The 15,679-nt window shown below is 33.0% G+C and overlaps 1 protein-coding gene across 9 annotated transcripts in view; it reads left to right on the top strand.

The window, feature by feature from the left end:
• The window catches only part of LOC110460191 (ubiquitin-associated protein 2-like), a 45,966-nt gene that overhangs the window by 14,708 nt on the left and 15,579 nt on the right, over nucleotides 1-15,679 (top strand). For 4 of the 9 annotated variants that reach the window (XM_021512969.1, XM_021512968.1, XM_021512966.1 and 1 more), the window contains exons 18-24: nucleotides 311-388; nucleotides 635-725; nucleotides 996-1,174; nucleotides 1,593-1,689; nucleotides 2,262-2,366; nucleotides 3,114-3,181; nucleotides 4,109-4,162. In XM_021512969.1, coding sequence (XP_021368644.1) covers nucleotides 311-388; nucleotides 635-725; nucleotides 996-1,174; nucleotides 1,593-1,689; nucleotides 2,262-2,366; nucleotides 3,114-3,181; nucleotides 4,109-4,162 — 672 coding nt within the window. The remainder of the gene's footprint in view (nucleotides 1-310; nucleotides 389-634; nucleotides 726-995; nucleotides 1,175-1,592; nucleotides 1,690-2,261; nucleotides 2,367-3,113; nucleotides 3,182-4,108; nucleotides 4,163-15,679) is intronic. The other 5 variants (XM_021512973.1, XM_021512972.1, XM_021512967.1 and 2 more) reach the window with 4 other exon arrangements.

Below are 15,679 nucleotides of genomic sequence, written 5' to 3'. Positions count from 1 at the left end.
GAAAATGAAGCAAAGTTTTAAGTCAGTTGTCAATTTCTGGTAAATGCTAAAAGCTTTTTGGATATCCTCAAACAAAAATGGAGAAAATAAAAACTGATTTTGGTATGTTAAAGCATTTATGGGTCCTCTAAAAATATAAGAAGCTCAATGGTAAAAGTAACTCTGCACTTCAGAATCAGAAAATGAAACAAACTTTAAGTAATTATTCTTTATGAAATATTCACTTACTTGATGAAATTTATCAGCATATAAGATACTGGAAGAGTGGATTTAAACAAGCTTATGACAGTTTTTACTTTTATCCATTTAGGGGTTGCAACAGCCCCTGTATGCAAGCTACACCGATGAGCTTCAGCTTCAACTTCAACAGAGATTACCCCCCGCCCTGGTGAGTGAATTTGTCATAAACGTAATCATATACTACCAATAAATCTAATAGTCTGAACAAATCACATGTCCTTGATTTGTTGGTTTACTTCATATATGTTTATTACAAAAACATTCTGGTCATGAAGCTAAAGGCAAAATATGCTTATAAAGTGAAGAAAAACAAATTGTAAATGTTGGAATAAACTGATTCAGAAGAAAATGGTATGATGTGGTCTTGATTCTATGTAATGTTGCAATTTTGCAGGCAAATTACAATTACGATATGTCAGGATTTGGTGTGCCAACTACCATGACTGGACGAGAACAGACAACACTAGGAAATGTGCCATACTCTGGTATGTGATGTATGATATATACTGTGTTCATACTTACTGCCAAACGTTGTAATTTGAAACAGCATTTTCTAAATTAATAATCCAGTATGAAAATAAAAAGGATAAACAAAAAAGTAGAAGTTTATATGTCGTTGTTTCTTCACAAAGATCCTCTGTATAGACATTAAGACTTAATTGTAGAATTGATGCAACAGCCGTTGTAGTTTACACATTGTTGAAGAAATGCCAACCTCAAACCCCAGCTAGAATTAATCGTCCCTTTGTTTACAGCAGCAGACAACAAGATTGGTAGAGTGGACGCCCAGTCCCCCATTCCTGCTTCCCAACAACAGTCAACACAACAGTCTGCTCACCAGCAGCAACACTTCATCAATGTCCCATACGGCTACTACTACGGCCCCTCTGTCTTACCATCAGCAGGATTCCAGTACCCTGCCACTATGTTTCCGGTATTAAAATCATATTAAAAATCATGTCACTATGTTCAGGCCTTCGGAGCAAACTTTTCAAGTATTGATTCATCATCTTTCTACACGGAGCAAACTATTCAAATGGGAAACTAAAAGAAAGTATTATGCTTCAATGTAATAAATGGATTTCACAACAAGCTTGGCTGTTGATTGGAATTCCCCCGAAAAGGGTCACTCCAGAAGACAGATATTAAATTTCAACTTTTTTCTAAGGAAATCACTGTGGTAGAACTGCATCTGGTAAATTGATTGATCAGAAATGATTTGATAACATGTATATTTTCCTATTGTCATGGTTGAAGAGTAGATAATTATGATTCTCTTATCATTCTGGCAATTATTGGTCTCAATTGCATATATAGTGCATAATCATTTATTAATGTATTTTATTTTGCAGGTGCCACCAGTAACAAATACAGCCCACGCTGGAACAACAGCTAACACCCCATACCAGAAAACATACGGTGCATCACACGCGTATGCCAGCAATAAAGGTAGGTGACATGAATGTTTCAGTAAGATTGAGTTTGAAAAACTGCTTCTGCATTGTATGCTGTGACTGTACCAACTGTTTCCATTTGTGATTTATATTTATAACCATTCTCCAAAAAATTCCCAGGATTATGAAGAGAGTATATAGTTTTCAATTGGAGCTTCACACAAAATTTAGTGTAGTATTTGACATATTATGCAGAAATTATGCGCCAAAGATGATAAGCTTCAGATGGTACAATCCCAGCAATGTTATTTAAAACATGTTTCAATTTCTATGCTTCTTGTCCTTAAACTTGGGCTAGAAGAGTCATTTCTGATCTGAGGTTCAAGGGATTTTGAATAAAAAAGAAGATGGGATTAGTTTTCGAAAGCTATGCTAGTTTCTGCTTCTCAGTTTTCCTTTGCTATGTGAAAAAACTTACATTCATTGTGAGGTCTGCTAGCTTTGCTATGTTGATACTGTTAAGGAAATTAATTCCCGGAGAACAAATTTTTGACATTTGTTTTGTCTCGGCTCTAATCACAAAGCAAAAATGACAAACTACTTAAGATATTTTGCCTTTGCCTGTAGGAGGATATGAAGATCTGACACAGGGAACAGACTTTAGCAAGTCGACATATGGAAACCCAGCACAAAACAAGGTTTCAGGAGTATCAGGTACAGACAATCAATCTGGTAATTATGGCTTCTCATTAAATGAAGCTTGAAGTATACCTGTATAACCCCCAGGAGGTGTGCAGTTCACTATAAGTAAGGTCATCGTTACTTTCTTTTCCATGTTGAAGGTCAGATGAGTGCAAAAATTCCAGCAAAATCACCATAGGGCCATTACTTTTAAATCACTGAAAAGATCTTGAAAATGAAATGTACCTTCATCACCCTCAGAAGGTGTGTTGTGCTCTGTAATTAGGTTACTGACCTTGATGTCAGAGGTCAAATAAGTACAAAAGTTCCTGTGAAACTGTTGAAGATATCTTAATGAAACCTAAGCTTTACCTGCATCATCAACTGGTTATAACGGTATTAAATGTCTAGGTATATAGGTGTGTCTAGGTATATAGGTGTGCTGTAGTTAATTTAGTGCTTTCTGATGCTAAGGTGGGTTGGGGGATTTTTTCTTTGTGACAGAATTTGATATTTTGACACCTTTGCTGTTGCAGCTTTACGCCATTTAGTGGTCATATTCAGGTCAACTGTAAAACTTTTTTTGCTAGAATTGTTTTATGAAACTTGTCAATTTTTCAGTGTGTTTTAAGTTAGTTGGCATATTCTCCAGTTTTGATATTAAGTATGACTTAGATTTCATTATTACTAAAAAATAGTTTAAAATGTATTCAAATGATTGAAAGTTTATTTCCTGTATTGATGCATAATGAAGTGTTAAATGTATATGTGAATAAATGGTTTTATGTCACCTTTTAGGATCTGTTGCATCGGTGCCGGGAGCCGCTGATATGCCTGGATCGGGCTATGGCAAGTCCCACACACAGGTTTGTACATCTTAACACAACTGACTAGCTCCTGGCACACATCTATTTAAGTTTTCTGTTGTACATGTGTGTTATTAACATTTCTGCAACAGGTGGGTTGACTTTACAATCATTCATTTGCTGTTTTACAAAATGGCTGAATGCGATTTTTTGCTGGAAATCATAGATTTGCCTGTTTTTCAATGTAATTTCAATATTCTTGCCCCCCCTTCATAACGATATACATATTTGAAAAATACATTTTGTCAAAAAGTTTAAGCAAAATTAATAAACTATGTCCCTGGTGTTGATGTTGAAAGACTGGCTTTTTTTGGCTATTGTTTGATTTAGTTTACAAGATACAATTCAATGGGACAGTGATATTTAGAAATATTTTAAAATTATTGTGTAATACTCTATTATAAGATCTACATTGATATTTGACATTTTGTCTACTTGTTTATTGTTAAATCAATGTATGATGTCTGACAAAATAACTACATCTATATTTTCAATTCATATGTTTTTTACAACCGCGAATGACATGCGATCTATAACAGACAAACACTGCCGCCAAAATCATAAAATGCGCCAGTGTTTGACTAGAGCATGAACTAGATCCTATTTCACGTCTATAATTCTCGACACTGTAAACTAGTATCCCGTTATTGTTCTGCTGAAACACATGTGACAAGAGTTATTTTTATAAAACCTTGTTCTTTATCATGTTAAAACACATGTTTGTATGTTACCTAAGTGTTCAGACATAAATAGAAATAAGACTTGGAGCTTGATTTTGTGAAGTTCATGGTGTCCCGACAGAAGCCTGCTCACCAATACCTCTATATCAGAGGCTATTGCATACAACATGCTGTTGTTTGTAGTGTCATAACTTCACAAAAAGCTCACTCGGTGACTATGCTTTCACAAACATGCACATTCTTTCAGATGATACTTCTTACTGATAAAGTAAAGAAATATCCACATCGGAGCAGTAGTGAAGTATGTTCATTTTCCATCCTTTGCCAAGTGTTATGTGTGATATTCTGCGTTGTGATTCTAGACTAAGAGCTGAGTAGCATCCAGAAATAGTTGTCCTCTTGTTGTACATACATACATTTTACATTTTGCACACACATCTGATCTCCTTCAGTTTTAAAGGGTTACCTTTCTCTGTATTTTACTTTGTTTTTCGTTATTTATGTAAAAGTTCAAGGACACCAACATCCCCCCAAACAGAAACAAAAACAACTTTACATTATTATTTTTCATTTCTTATTAACGTGGTGATTGGTTGTTGTTGCTGTAACTGTTTAAATTTCTGTCGCTTTTTTTTTTTTTTTTGGGCACTCACTGCTTACTGTTCCTTATTTCACATTGCCTGACTTGGTGAAGTCTCGATTTAGATTTGTGTTTGAATATACGAACAAAAGGTTTTTGGAGTTACCAGAGCATACAGAATAAGTGTGATCAGGTTTGCTTTATTATAGCCATTGACTCGTTGTAGAAATTAATCTAGACCTTATTTATAAATTAATTGATGTTTCCACTTAAAATGACTATGATTTGTATGATTTATAATTAAATATCTATTTTCTAAGATGATCTGCTTGTGTGAAAAGTTTGCAATGTTGTTGATGACATTTGTGTTTTGATAATTTCATGAAAGAATACATAACTGTTAATGAGATGTTACCACTGTGCTGCAGTAAGGTTTAGGGTTTGTTTTAAGATTTGAATGGTGATAGGTGGACCGTAGAACCTTGTTCTGCAGTGATTTTTCTACCTCTTTTCCACAAGGAATATATCGCATACACAAAAGGATGATTTTGGGAAAATAAAGTGATTTTGCATTGCTCTTGGGAGAAATTACCAAGGGGAAGGGCCTTATAACAGCCCCAAATTCACCAGTAAAAAATAGGCGTGATCTAGTATTTCTAGTCTTTATTATTTGCATTATCAGAATATTCAGGAAATTTTCTAAACTGGAAACAGAAATTTCATTACCTTTGTGTATTAGTGAATGGATGTGAACTTTCCTGGCACTTGAAGTATATATACAGAGGACTGAAATAATGATCTTATTTGATACAGTTTTACTAAACAAACATGGGTTGGTGAGCTTGATTGGGAAGAACAGCAATATTTTCTCAGATTCTTTAGCAGAACTGTTGCTTTGCAAGTGAACTAACTGTTAGATGTGCACAAATTGATAGTATTTTACTTGGTTTATCAAAAGCAAGCGGTGGAGATGTGGGGAAGGTTGACGTTAAGTGTTCCTAGTTAGGTTCCGTTCGGGATGTGGTACTATATGATGTGTATAATTAATGCTGTTTTGGTGTTGTTCATAACTAATTGTTTTGATGTTTGCTGTTGTCTTACCCAAATTTGTATTTCATTAAAAAACTACATGTACATGGTTTCATTTAAAACAAGTTCATTGAAACACTTGTCACTTGATCAATCTTGTTTCTTGTTAAATGATGCACAGTATTTTAAGCTAATCTAATCAGTATTCTGTCAAGAGACAGGTTTCGTTTAAAATTGTATTTTGATTATGGAAAATTTGCTAACTTCTTTCTTGCTTTTAAATGCTTTATGGAATTGTTCTATATATTTGCACAATAAGTTTAGAAATCACTGGGAACTTGACTGCAGTAGAACAATGATGATATCCTAGCTTATATACATTGATCACAATGATTGTTAGTGGTATTTCTGAGTTCTGCTGTTACATGTATAATATCAACAAATATCGAAACGCTTTAATGATTACAGGACTTCTGGTAATACCAAGGATGATATGATGGTCCATTTTTCATGTTGCTTAATATGGATATGGCATTTGGATTGTTTGAAACACATTTAATAGGTTTTCCGAAGTAAATTTCATTAATATAGCAGGGATTCTCCTGTAAATTTCACAGTGATTCTCAGGTAAATTTCTGAAATATAACCAGTAAATCGAGTAATTATTCGCTGAAAAAGATATTACACATGGTTAAGAAATAATTGTTACCTTGCTAGTCATTCCTTTGCTTAAATTCTGTGTATTCATATAGCAGTGGACGAACCTGAAGTAGAATGGTGATGATATTATAGCTTGTGTACATTGATCACAATGATTGTTAGTGGTATTTCTGAGTTATGCTGTTACATGTGTAATATCAACAAATATCGAAAGGTTTGAATGATTACAGGACTTCTCGTAATACCAATGATGATATGATGTTCAATTTTTCATGTTGCTTAATATGGATATGACATTTTGACTGTTTTAAACACATTTAATAAGTTTTCTGAAGTAAATTTCATTAATATAGCAGGTATTCTCCTGTAAATTTCACAGGTATTCTCTGGTAAATTTCTGAAATATAACCAGTAAATCGAGTAATTATTCGCTGAAAAAGATATTACACATGGTTAAGAAATAATTGTTACTTTGCTAGTCATTGCTTTGTTAAATTCTGTGTATTTATATAGCAGTGGAGGAGCCTGGAGCAGAACGGTGATGTTATTATAGCTTGTATACATTGATCACAATGATTGTTACTGGTATTTCTGAGTTCTGCTGTTACATGTATAATATCAACAAATATCGAAAGGTTTGAATGATTACAGGACTTCTGCTAATACCAATGATGATATGATGTTCAATTTTTCATGTTGCTTAATATGGATATGACATTTTGATTGTTTTAAACACATTTAATAAGTTTTCTGAAGTAAATTTCATTAATATAGCAGGGATTCTCCTGTAAATTTCACAGGGATTCTCAGGTAAAGTTCTGAAATATAACCGGTGAATCGAGTAATTTTCGCTGAAAAAAATATTACACATGGTTAAGAAATAAATGTTACTTTGCTAGCCATTCCTTTGTTAAATTCTGTGTATTTATATATAGCAGTGGACGAACCTGAAGTAGAATGGTGATGATATTATAGCTTGTGTACATTGATCACAATGATTTTTAGTGGTATTTCTGAGATCTGCAGTGACATGTGTAATACCACAAATATATAAAGGTTTTAATAACTACAGTTTTTTCCAAGTACCATTGATCACAGACAGGAGCCTTCTTTCCTGTTACTTGTTATGGATCAGGCATTTAAAAAGTTTGAAACACATTTAATGGGTTTTCTCAAGTAAGTTTCATTAATTCAGCAGGTATATTCTTTAATTGCTTAATATGGATATGACATTTGGATTGTTTGAAACACATTTAATAGGTTTTCCGAAGTAAATTTCATTAATATAGCAGGTATTCTCCTGTAAATTTCACAGGGATTCTCAGGTAAAGTTCTGAAATATAACCGGTGAATCGAGTAATTTTCGCTGAAAAAAATATTACACATGGTTAAGAAATAAATGTTACTTTGCTAGCCATTCCTTTGTTAAATTCTGTGTATTTATATAGCAGTGGAGGAGCCTGGAGCAGAACGGTGATGTTATTATAGCTTGTATACATTGATCACAATGATTGTTAGTGGTATTTCTGAGATCTGCAGTGACATGTGTAATACAACAAATATATAAAGGTTTTAATAACTACAGTTTTTTCCAAGTACCATTGATCACAGACAGGAGCCTTCTTTCCTGTTACTTGTTATGGATCAGGCATTTAAAAAGTTTGAAACACATTTAATGGGTTTTCTCAAGTAAGTTTCATTAATTCAGCAGGTATATTCTTTAATAAAATTCATAGATTTCAACAGGTATTTTGGGGTAAATTTCACAGGTATTCTGGGGTCAGTTTCTCTAACAGCTAAATCAAGTAAATTTCACGAGGGGGGGGGGGGGGGGGATTACATGTGGTTAACAAATGGGTGTTACTTTAAGCTAGTCACTCAATTTCTGAAATTCTGTGTATTCATTTAGCAATGGAGGAGCCTGGAGCAGAACGGTGATGATTTAATAACTTATATAAATTGATCACAATGATTGTTAGTGGTATTTCTGAGTTCTGCAAATTATAAGAGATTTTTACAAATAAAATATTTAAAGATATCTATGCTGCCATTATATATTTCTGTTTTAAATTTGGTCAAAATTCAAACTTGTACTTTAAGAGCTTAAAACATTAGTGATGATTTGATGTTCTATTGATTGAAGCTGTAGGCAGGTTATTTGATACCCTATGTAAATGGCACCAGCAGTGAATCTTCTCCAGTAGCTTGAACATGATTTTAGCTGCATTAGCGGATGTTCATTAATAGTTCTCCCATAGAAAGTCTGGCTGGTGGTGTAGTGTTACCACTGTTGAAAGCTTTCAGTTACATTTGTCAACAAATTATTGTTTAGAAACCCCTAGAATAGATAATTGTCTGTAGTTGCCTTTTAGTTAATGAATGTTCTTGATTTACTGATCGACAAATCCAGGTCGTTGTAGTAGTACTTTAACATAGCTGATTGATTTTGTGTTTTAAACAGTGATGAAACAATAGTCTCGTTCGTATGATTCACTGTGATTACACAACAAACTCTCCTGAGTTTAAAAGCACATAATTCTAAATAGTATCGGTAATGTTGTCTGCCAGTCAAATAGTTTGATCTTTTTTATTACTTGTCACAAAATCAATTATGTTTATAACTGGTACAAACTAAGAATAAATTCAGAGCAGATTCATTTGATTGGACCAGGTAGATAAAGTGTGTTTATGGATGAAGAGTCAGGAATCGGTCAAAATATACATGTAAGTGTGAATGTATTAAAAGTAGCAGCCACCATAACTAGAACACAGGTTGTGTGTATGAGTAATGTGCTGCTGAATCAGTTAAGAGAAATAATACAAAATCTACAAGAAAACTATAAAGAAAAAAAAGTGACTTGTTTGGATAGGACTAAAAATAAAAACACATCATTGTTCTATGTGCTACTTACTTGAGTCAATTTGGCTATCAGGTCAGTCTGGTGCTAATGCAGTGATGACTTGTCATATTTTGATGAATGAATTTGATTTCAACTTTTTCTGAGATTACCGTGGTAGCACTGATTTTTTTCTAAAGACGACTTGCACCTTCCACTAGGTTTACTTTAATGAGTCATAATCACCGTTTCATTTTGTCAAATTTTACATCATTTCAGCATGGGGATATGAGTTTTAATATTCGCTTTTATAAATTTGACATTGTTTTAGATGATATAAAATGGAGGAGACATCTGTTGTTAAGAAACATGATTAAACCAGGTGTTGAGTCACTAATAAAGACAAAAAATGGCTTCTTTGGGTTAACTTGTAGCTTTGCGGAGAAGACATTTAAAAAAGTGAAATGAATGTCTAATTGTGAAGGTCGTGCTTGTTATCATTATAACAGTTAGTACAGGAAACTTCTTAATCCATGATGAAGAAAACATTGAATCTCGTTAACATGATTGAATGTGATATGACAACAATTTCTGAATTCAGCCATTTATCCTTTGCATGGTACAAATGCTATTTTCTAAGGTTTCCTGTTATTTTCATTTCTGATTGTTGGAATTTAGTTTTTTCGTCAGGAAGAGTACCGATGTTCGGTTGACTAAAAATGAAGAAATAGTCTGGTAGAAAATATGGGGGGGGAAACGCAAATGAGAATTATTTGTTGATATGTACACAAAGTGTTGAATCTGTGATGAAAACAAACATGACAGTCAAATTTTGAATGATAGCTGTGATTACTTATGTTTTAATTTCTGACTTCAACACATTGGTGTCTTGTAAAGAGTTGATGTTGTGAATGAAGAGAGAATTGTACTTTTCAGTGTCAACTGTAACACAGTTTTATATTGTGAAGATTATCCATCATCTATCATATCTATTAAGTTGATGTAAAACTATGTGTTGAATCTGTGTTGAAAAAAAACCATGACAGTCAAATTTTGAATGATAGCTGTGATTACTTATGTTTTAATTTCTGAGTTCTGCACTAAGGTGTGTCATTAAAAGTTGAAAGTTGTTGTGGACCAAGTGGGTACTTAAAACTATAAAAGACAGGGTACAGATATTAAATATGTTAAATGGATCCACTGTTTAGACCCTGCTTCATTGTGTCCTTAAATTACTGGAAAATGAACTTGGTGATTAGATATTGTTGTCTCTAGGTAATGTTTACAGTTCTGGGTAGTTGTTTCCCTTGTATTGTCATGTTTGAAAATATGGAAGTTTGTATGATTTCCAGTCAATAACATTAAGAACAACATAAGGTATAAGAGACAACACTGATTTGTCACGTTTAAGCATAATTGAGAATATGGGACGTGTTGTGCTGATACCGTGATGAAATACATGTCTCGTTCGTATGATTAAATTTGATTATATAACTTTTTCTGAGGTCAGCACAGATATTTGATCCTCAACAATAGAACATTCTTGTTTTGGGAGAATGCCCATTTGTTCTTTTGAAAGGAATTAATGCATTTTCACTATTTTTACTCTTTGATATGATTGCGGTGGCGTTTGGGGTTGGTTAGAGATTGTTTTGTGTTATAGAAGTTGTAATGAATATGGAAATAAAGCAATGTTTTGGAAATGAAAGGTATTGAATCTGGAATGAAGAAAACTCAACAATAGATTTTAGTTGATTGTTTCCGAGTTAAACAGTCAAAACATTGGTGTTTGACTGGTTCATTGGATCTATAGGGCACTTCAGGGTCATCGGAGACTGAGATAGTTGTGTGAAGAAATAAAGATATGGGAACATTTCCGACTGTTATGGTTATGCTTCCTGTTGTCTGAATTATTTCATTTTGGATAAAGGTGCTGAATCCTGTGATGAAGAAAACATTGAATCTCGTTAACATGATTGAATGTGATATGACAAAATTTTTGAGTTCAGCCAACTTTTCCAAGGTTTTGTCATTTTCATTTCTGACTGTTGGAATTTTATTGTTTTCATAGGAAAGACCACCTACGTTCGGTTGACTCCAAATATAAAAAAAAATCTGATAGTTCTGGTAGAAAATATGGGAAAACATCTCAAATGGGAATTATTTGTTCATATATAAACTAGGTGTTGAATCTGTGATGAAAAAACCATGACAGTCAAATTTTGAATGATATCAGTGATTACTTATGTTTTAATTTCTGACTTCAACACATTGGTGTCAAATTAAAGGTTGAGATATTTTCAATGAAGAGAAACTTAAGTTGTTGGGTATGTTGTTTTCATTATAAAGATTCTCCATTATGGTTTATGTGCAAATAGGATTTACTGGTACTGGAGACATGATCAAAGCCCTAATTATAAATATTTCTCGTTATAATTGGCCTAAAATACAAGTCATGTATAGTGAATGTAAAATGTTGTGTTGAATCTATGATGAACAAAAACATGACAGTCAAATTTTATATGATATCTGTGATTACTTATGTTTTAATTTCTGACTTCAACACATTGGGTGTCAAATAAAAAGTTGAGATATTTTCAATGAAGAGGAAACTTTAAGTTGTTTAGTAGGTTGTTTTCATTATAAAGAGTATGATTGACTGGTACTAGAGACATGACCAATGCCCTAATTCTTTTATATTTCTCGTTAAAATTGGCCTAAAGTACAAGTCATGTATAGTGAATGTAAAATGTTGTGTTGAATCTATGATGAACAAAAACATGACAGTCAAATTTTGTATGATATCTGTGATTACTTATGTTTTAATTTCTGAGTTCAACACATTGGTGTCTTGTTAACAGTTGATGTCGTGAATGAAGAGAGAATTGTACTTTTCAGTGTCAACTGAAACTGCGTTCATCTATCATATCTATTAAGTTGGTGTTAAAACATGACAGTCAAATTTTGAATGATACCTTTGATTACTTATGTTTTAATATCTGAGTTCTGCACTTAGGTGTGTCATTAAAAGTTGAAAGTTGTTGTGGACCAAGTGGGTACTTAAAACTATAAAAGACAGGGTACGGATATTAAATATGTTAAATGGATCCACTGTTTAGACCCTGCTTCATTGTGTCATTATATTGCTGACGTATTAACTTGGTGATTAGATATTGTTGTCTTTAAAGGTAATGTTTACAGTTCTGGGTAGTTGTTTCCCTTGTATTGTCGTGTTTGAAAATATGGAATGTGTATGATTTCCAGTCAATAACATTAAGAACAACATAAGGTGAGACAACACTGATTTGTCACGTTTAAGTATAATTGAGAATATGGGACGTGTTGTGCTGATACAGTGATGAAATACATGTCTCGTTCGTATGATTAAATTTGATTATATAACTTTTTCTGAGGTCAGCACAGATATTTGATACTCGACAATAAAACATTCTCGTTTTGGGAGAATGCCCAAAATGTTCTTTTGAAAGGAATTACTGCATTTTCGCTATTTTGCTCTTTGATTTGATTGCGGTGGCGTTTGGGGTTGGTTAGAGATTGTTTTGTGTTATAAAAGTTGAAATGAATATGGAAATAAAGCAATGTTTAGAAATGAAAGGTATTGAATCTGGGATGAAGAAAACTCAACAGTAGATTTTGGATGATATCTGTGATTACCTTGGTTGATAGTTCCCGAGTTAAACAGTCAAAACATTGGTGTTTGACTGGTTCATTGGATCTACAGGGCACTTCAGGGTCATCGGAGACTGAGATAGTTGTGTGATGAATTAAAGATTTGGGAAAATTTCCCACTGTTATGGTTATGCTTCTCTTTGTCTGAATTATTTCATTTTGGATAAAGGTGCTGAATCCTGTGATGAAGAAAACATTGAATCTCGTTAACATGATTGAATGTGATATGACAAAATTTCTGAGTTCAGACAACTTTTCCAAGGTTTTGTGTCATTTCCATTTCTGACTGTTGGGATTTCATTGTTTTCATAGGAAAGACTCCAAATATAAAAAAAATCTGATAGTTCTGGTAGAAAATATGGGAAAACGTCTCAAATGGGAATTATTTGTTCATATATAAACTAGGTGTTGAATCTATGATGAAAACAAACATGACAGTCAAATTTTGAATGATGTCTGTGATTACTTATGTTTTAATTTCTGACTGCAACACATTGGTGTCAAATTAAAGGTTGATATATTTTCAATGAAGAGGAAACTAAGTTGTTTGGTATGGTGTTTTCATAATAAAGATTCTCCATTATGGTTTATGTGCAAGTATGATTGACTGGTACTTGAGACATGACCAAAGCCCTAATTCTTTTATATTTCTTGTTATAATCAGTCTAAAATACAAGTCATGTATAATGAATGTAAGATATTGTGTTGAAGCTGTGATGGGGAAAAAAACATGACAGTCAAATTTTGAATGATATCTGTGATTACTTAGGTTTTAATTTCTGAGTTCAACACATTGGTGTCAAATTAAAGGTTGATATATTTTCAATGAAGAGGAAACTAAGTTGTTTGGTATGTTGTTTTCATGATAAAGATTCTCCATTATGATTTTTTTGCAAGTAGGATTGACTGGTACTTCACTTGAGACATGACCAAAGCCCTAATTCTTTAATATTTCTCGTTATAATCGGTCTAAAGTACAAGTCATGTATAGTGAATGTAAAATGTTGTGTTGAATCTATGATGAAAAGAAACATCACAGTCAAATTTTATATGATATCTGTGATTACTTATGTTTTAATTTCTGACTTCAACACATTGGTGTCTTGTAAACAGTTGATGTCGTGAACGAAGAGAGAATTGTACTTTTCAGTGTCAACTGAAACTGTGTTCATCTATCATATCTATTAAGTTGGTGTAAAACAATGACAGTCAAATTTTGAATGATAGCTGTGATTACTCATGTTTTAATTTCTGACTTCAACACATTGGTGTCTTGTAAACAGTTGATGTCGTGAATGAAGAGAGAATTGTACTTTTCAGTGTCAACTGAAACTGTGTTCATCTATCATATCTATTAAGTTGGTGTAAAACCATGACAGTCAAATTTTGAATGACAGCTGTGATTACTTATGTTTTAATTTCTGAGTTCTGCACATAGGTGTGTCATTAAAAGTTGAAAGTTGTTGTTGTGGACCAAGTGGGTACTTAAAACTATGAAGGCCGGGTATGGATATTAAATAAGTGAAAAGGATCCACTGTTTAAACCCTGCTTCATTGTGTCATTATATTGCTGGTAAATGAACCTGGTGATTAGATATTGTTGTCTCTAGGTAATGTTTACAGTTCTGGGTAGTTGTTTCCCTTGTATTGTCTTGTTTGAAAATATGGAAGTTTGTATCATTTCCAGTCAATATTATTAAGAACAATATTAGGTATAAGAGACAACACTGATTTGTCACGTTTAAGTATAATTGAGAATATGGGACGTGTTGTGCTGATACAGTGATGAAATACATGTCTCGTTCGTATGATTAAATTTGATTATGTAACTTTTTCTGAGGTCAGCACAGATATTTGATCCTCGACAATAGAACACTCTCGTTTTGGTAGAATGCCCTTTTGTTCTTTTGAAAGGAATTAACGCATTTTCACTATTTTACTCTTTGATATAATTGCGGTGGCGTTTGGGGTTGGTTAGAGATTGTTTTGTGTTATAGAAGTTGTAATGAATATGGAAATAAAGCAATGTTTTTGAAATGAAAGCTATTTAATCTGGAATGAAGAAAACTCGACAGTAGATTTTGGATGATTGTTTCCAAGTTAAACAGTCAAAACATTGGTGTTTGACTAGTTCATTGGATCTACAGGGCACTTCAGGGTCATCGGAGACTGAGATAGTTGTGTTCAGGGTCATCGGAGACTGAGATAGTTGTGTTCAGGGTCATCGGAGACTGAGATAGTTGTGTGATGAATTAAAGATTCGGGAAAATTTCCCACTGTTATGGTTATGCTTCTTTTTGTCGAATTATTTCATTTTGGATAAAGGTGCTGAATCCTGTGATGAACTAAACATTGAATCTCGTTAACATGATTGAATGTGATATGACCAAATTTCTGAGTTCAGACAACTTTTCCAAGGTTTTGTCATTTTCATTTCTGACTGTTGTAATTTTATTGTTTACATAGGAAAGACCACCTATGTTCGGTTGACTCCAAATATAAAAAATCTGATAGTTCTGGTAGAAAATATGGGAAAACATCTCAAATGGGAATTAACTGTTCACATATAAACTAGGTGTTGAATCTGTGATGAAAAAAAAACATGACAGTCAAATTTTGAATGATATCAGTGATTACTTATGTTTTAATTTCTGACTTCAACACATTGGTGTCAAATTAAAGGTTTATATATTTTCAATGAAGAGGAAACTGTAAGTTGTGTGGTAGGTTGTTTTCATTATAAAGAGTATGATTGACTGGTACTAGAGACATGGCCAAAGCCCTAATTCTTTAATATTTCTCGTTATAATTAGCCTAAAGTACAAGTCATGTATAGTGAATGTAAAATGTTGTGTTGAATCTATGATGAACAAAAACATGACAGTCAAATTTTATATGATAGCTGTGATTACTTATGTTTTAATTTCTGAGTTCAACACATTGGTGTCTTGTAAACAGTTGATGTTGTGAATGAAAAGAGAATTGTACTTTTCAGTGTCAACTGTAATACAGTTTTATATTG

This window comes from Mizuhopecten yessoensis, unplaced genomic scaffold (assembly GCF_002113885.1).
Source record: "Mizuhopecten yessoensis strain PY_sf001 unplaced genomic scaffold, ASM211388v2 scaffold10331, whole genome shotgun sequence".
NCBI classification, from domain to species: Eukaryota; Metazoa; Mollusca; class Bivalvia; order Pectinida; family Pectinidae; genus Mizuhopecten; species Mizuhopecten yessoensis.
Note: the sequence above shows the minus strand (reverse complement) of the source record. Positions and strands in the feature narration are given on the sequence as shown.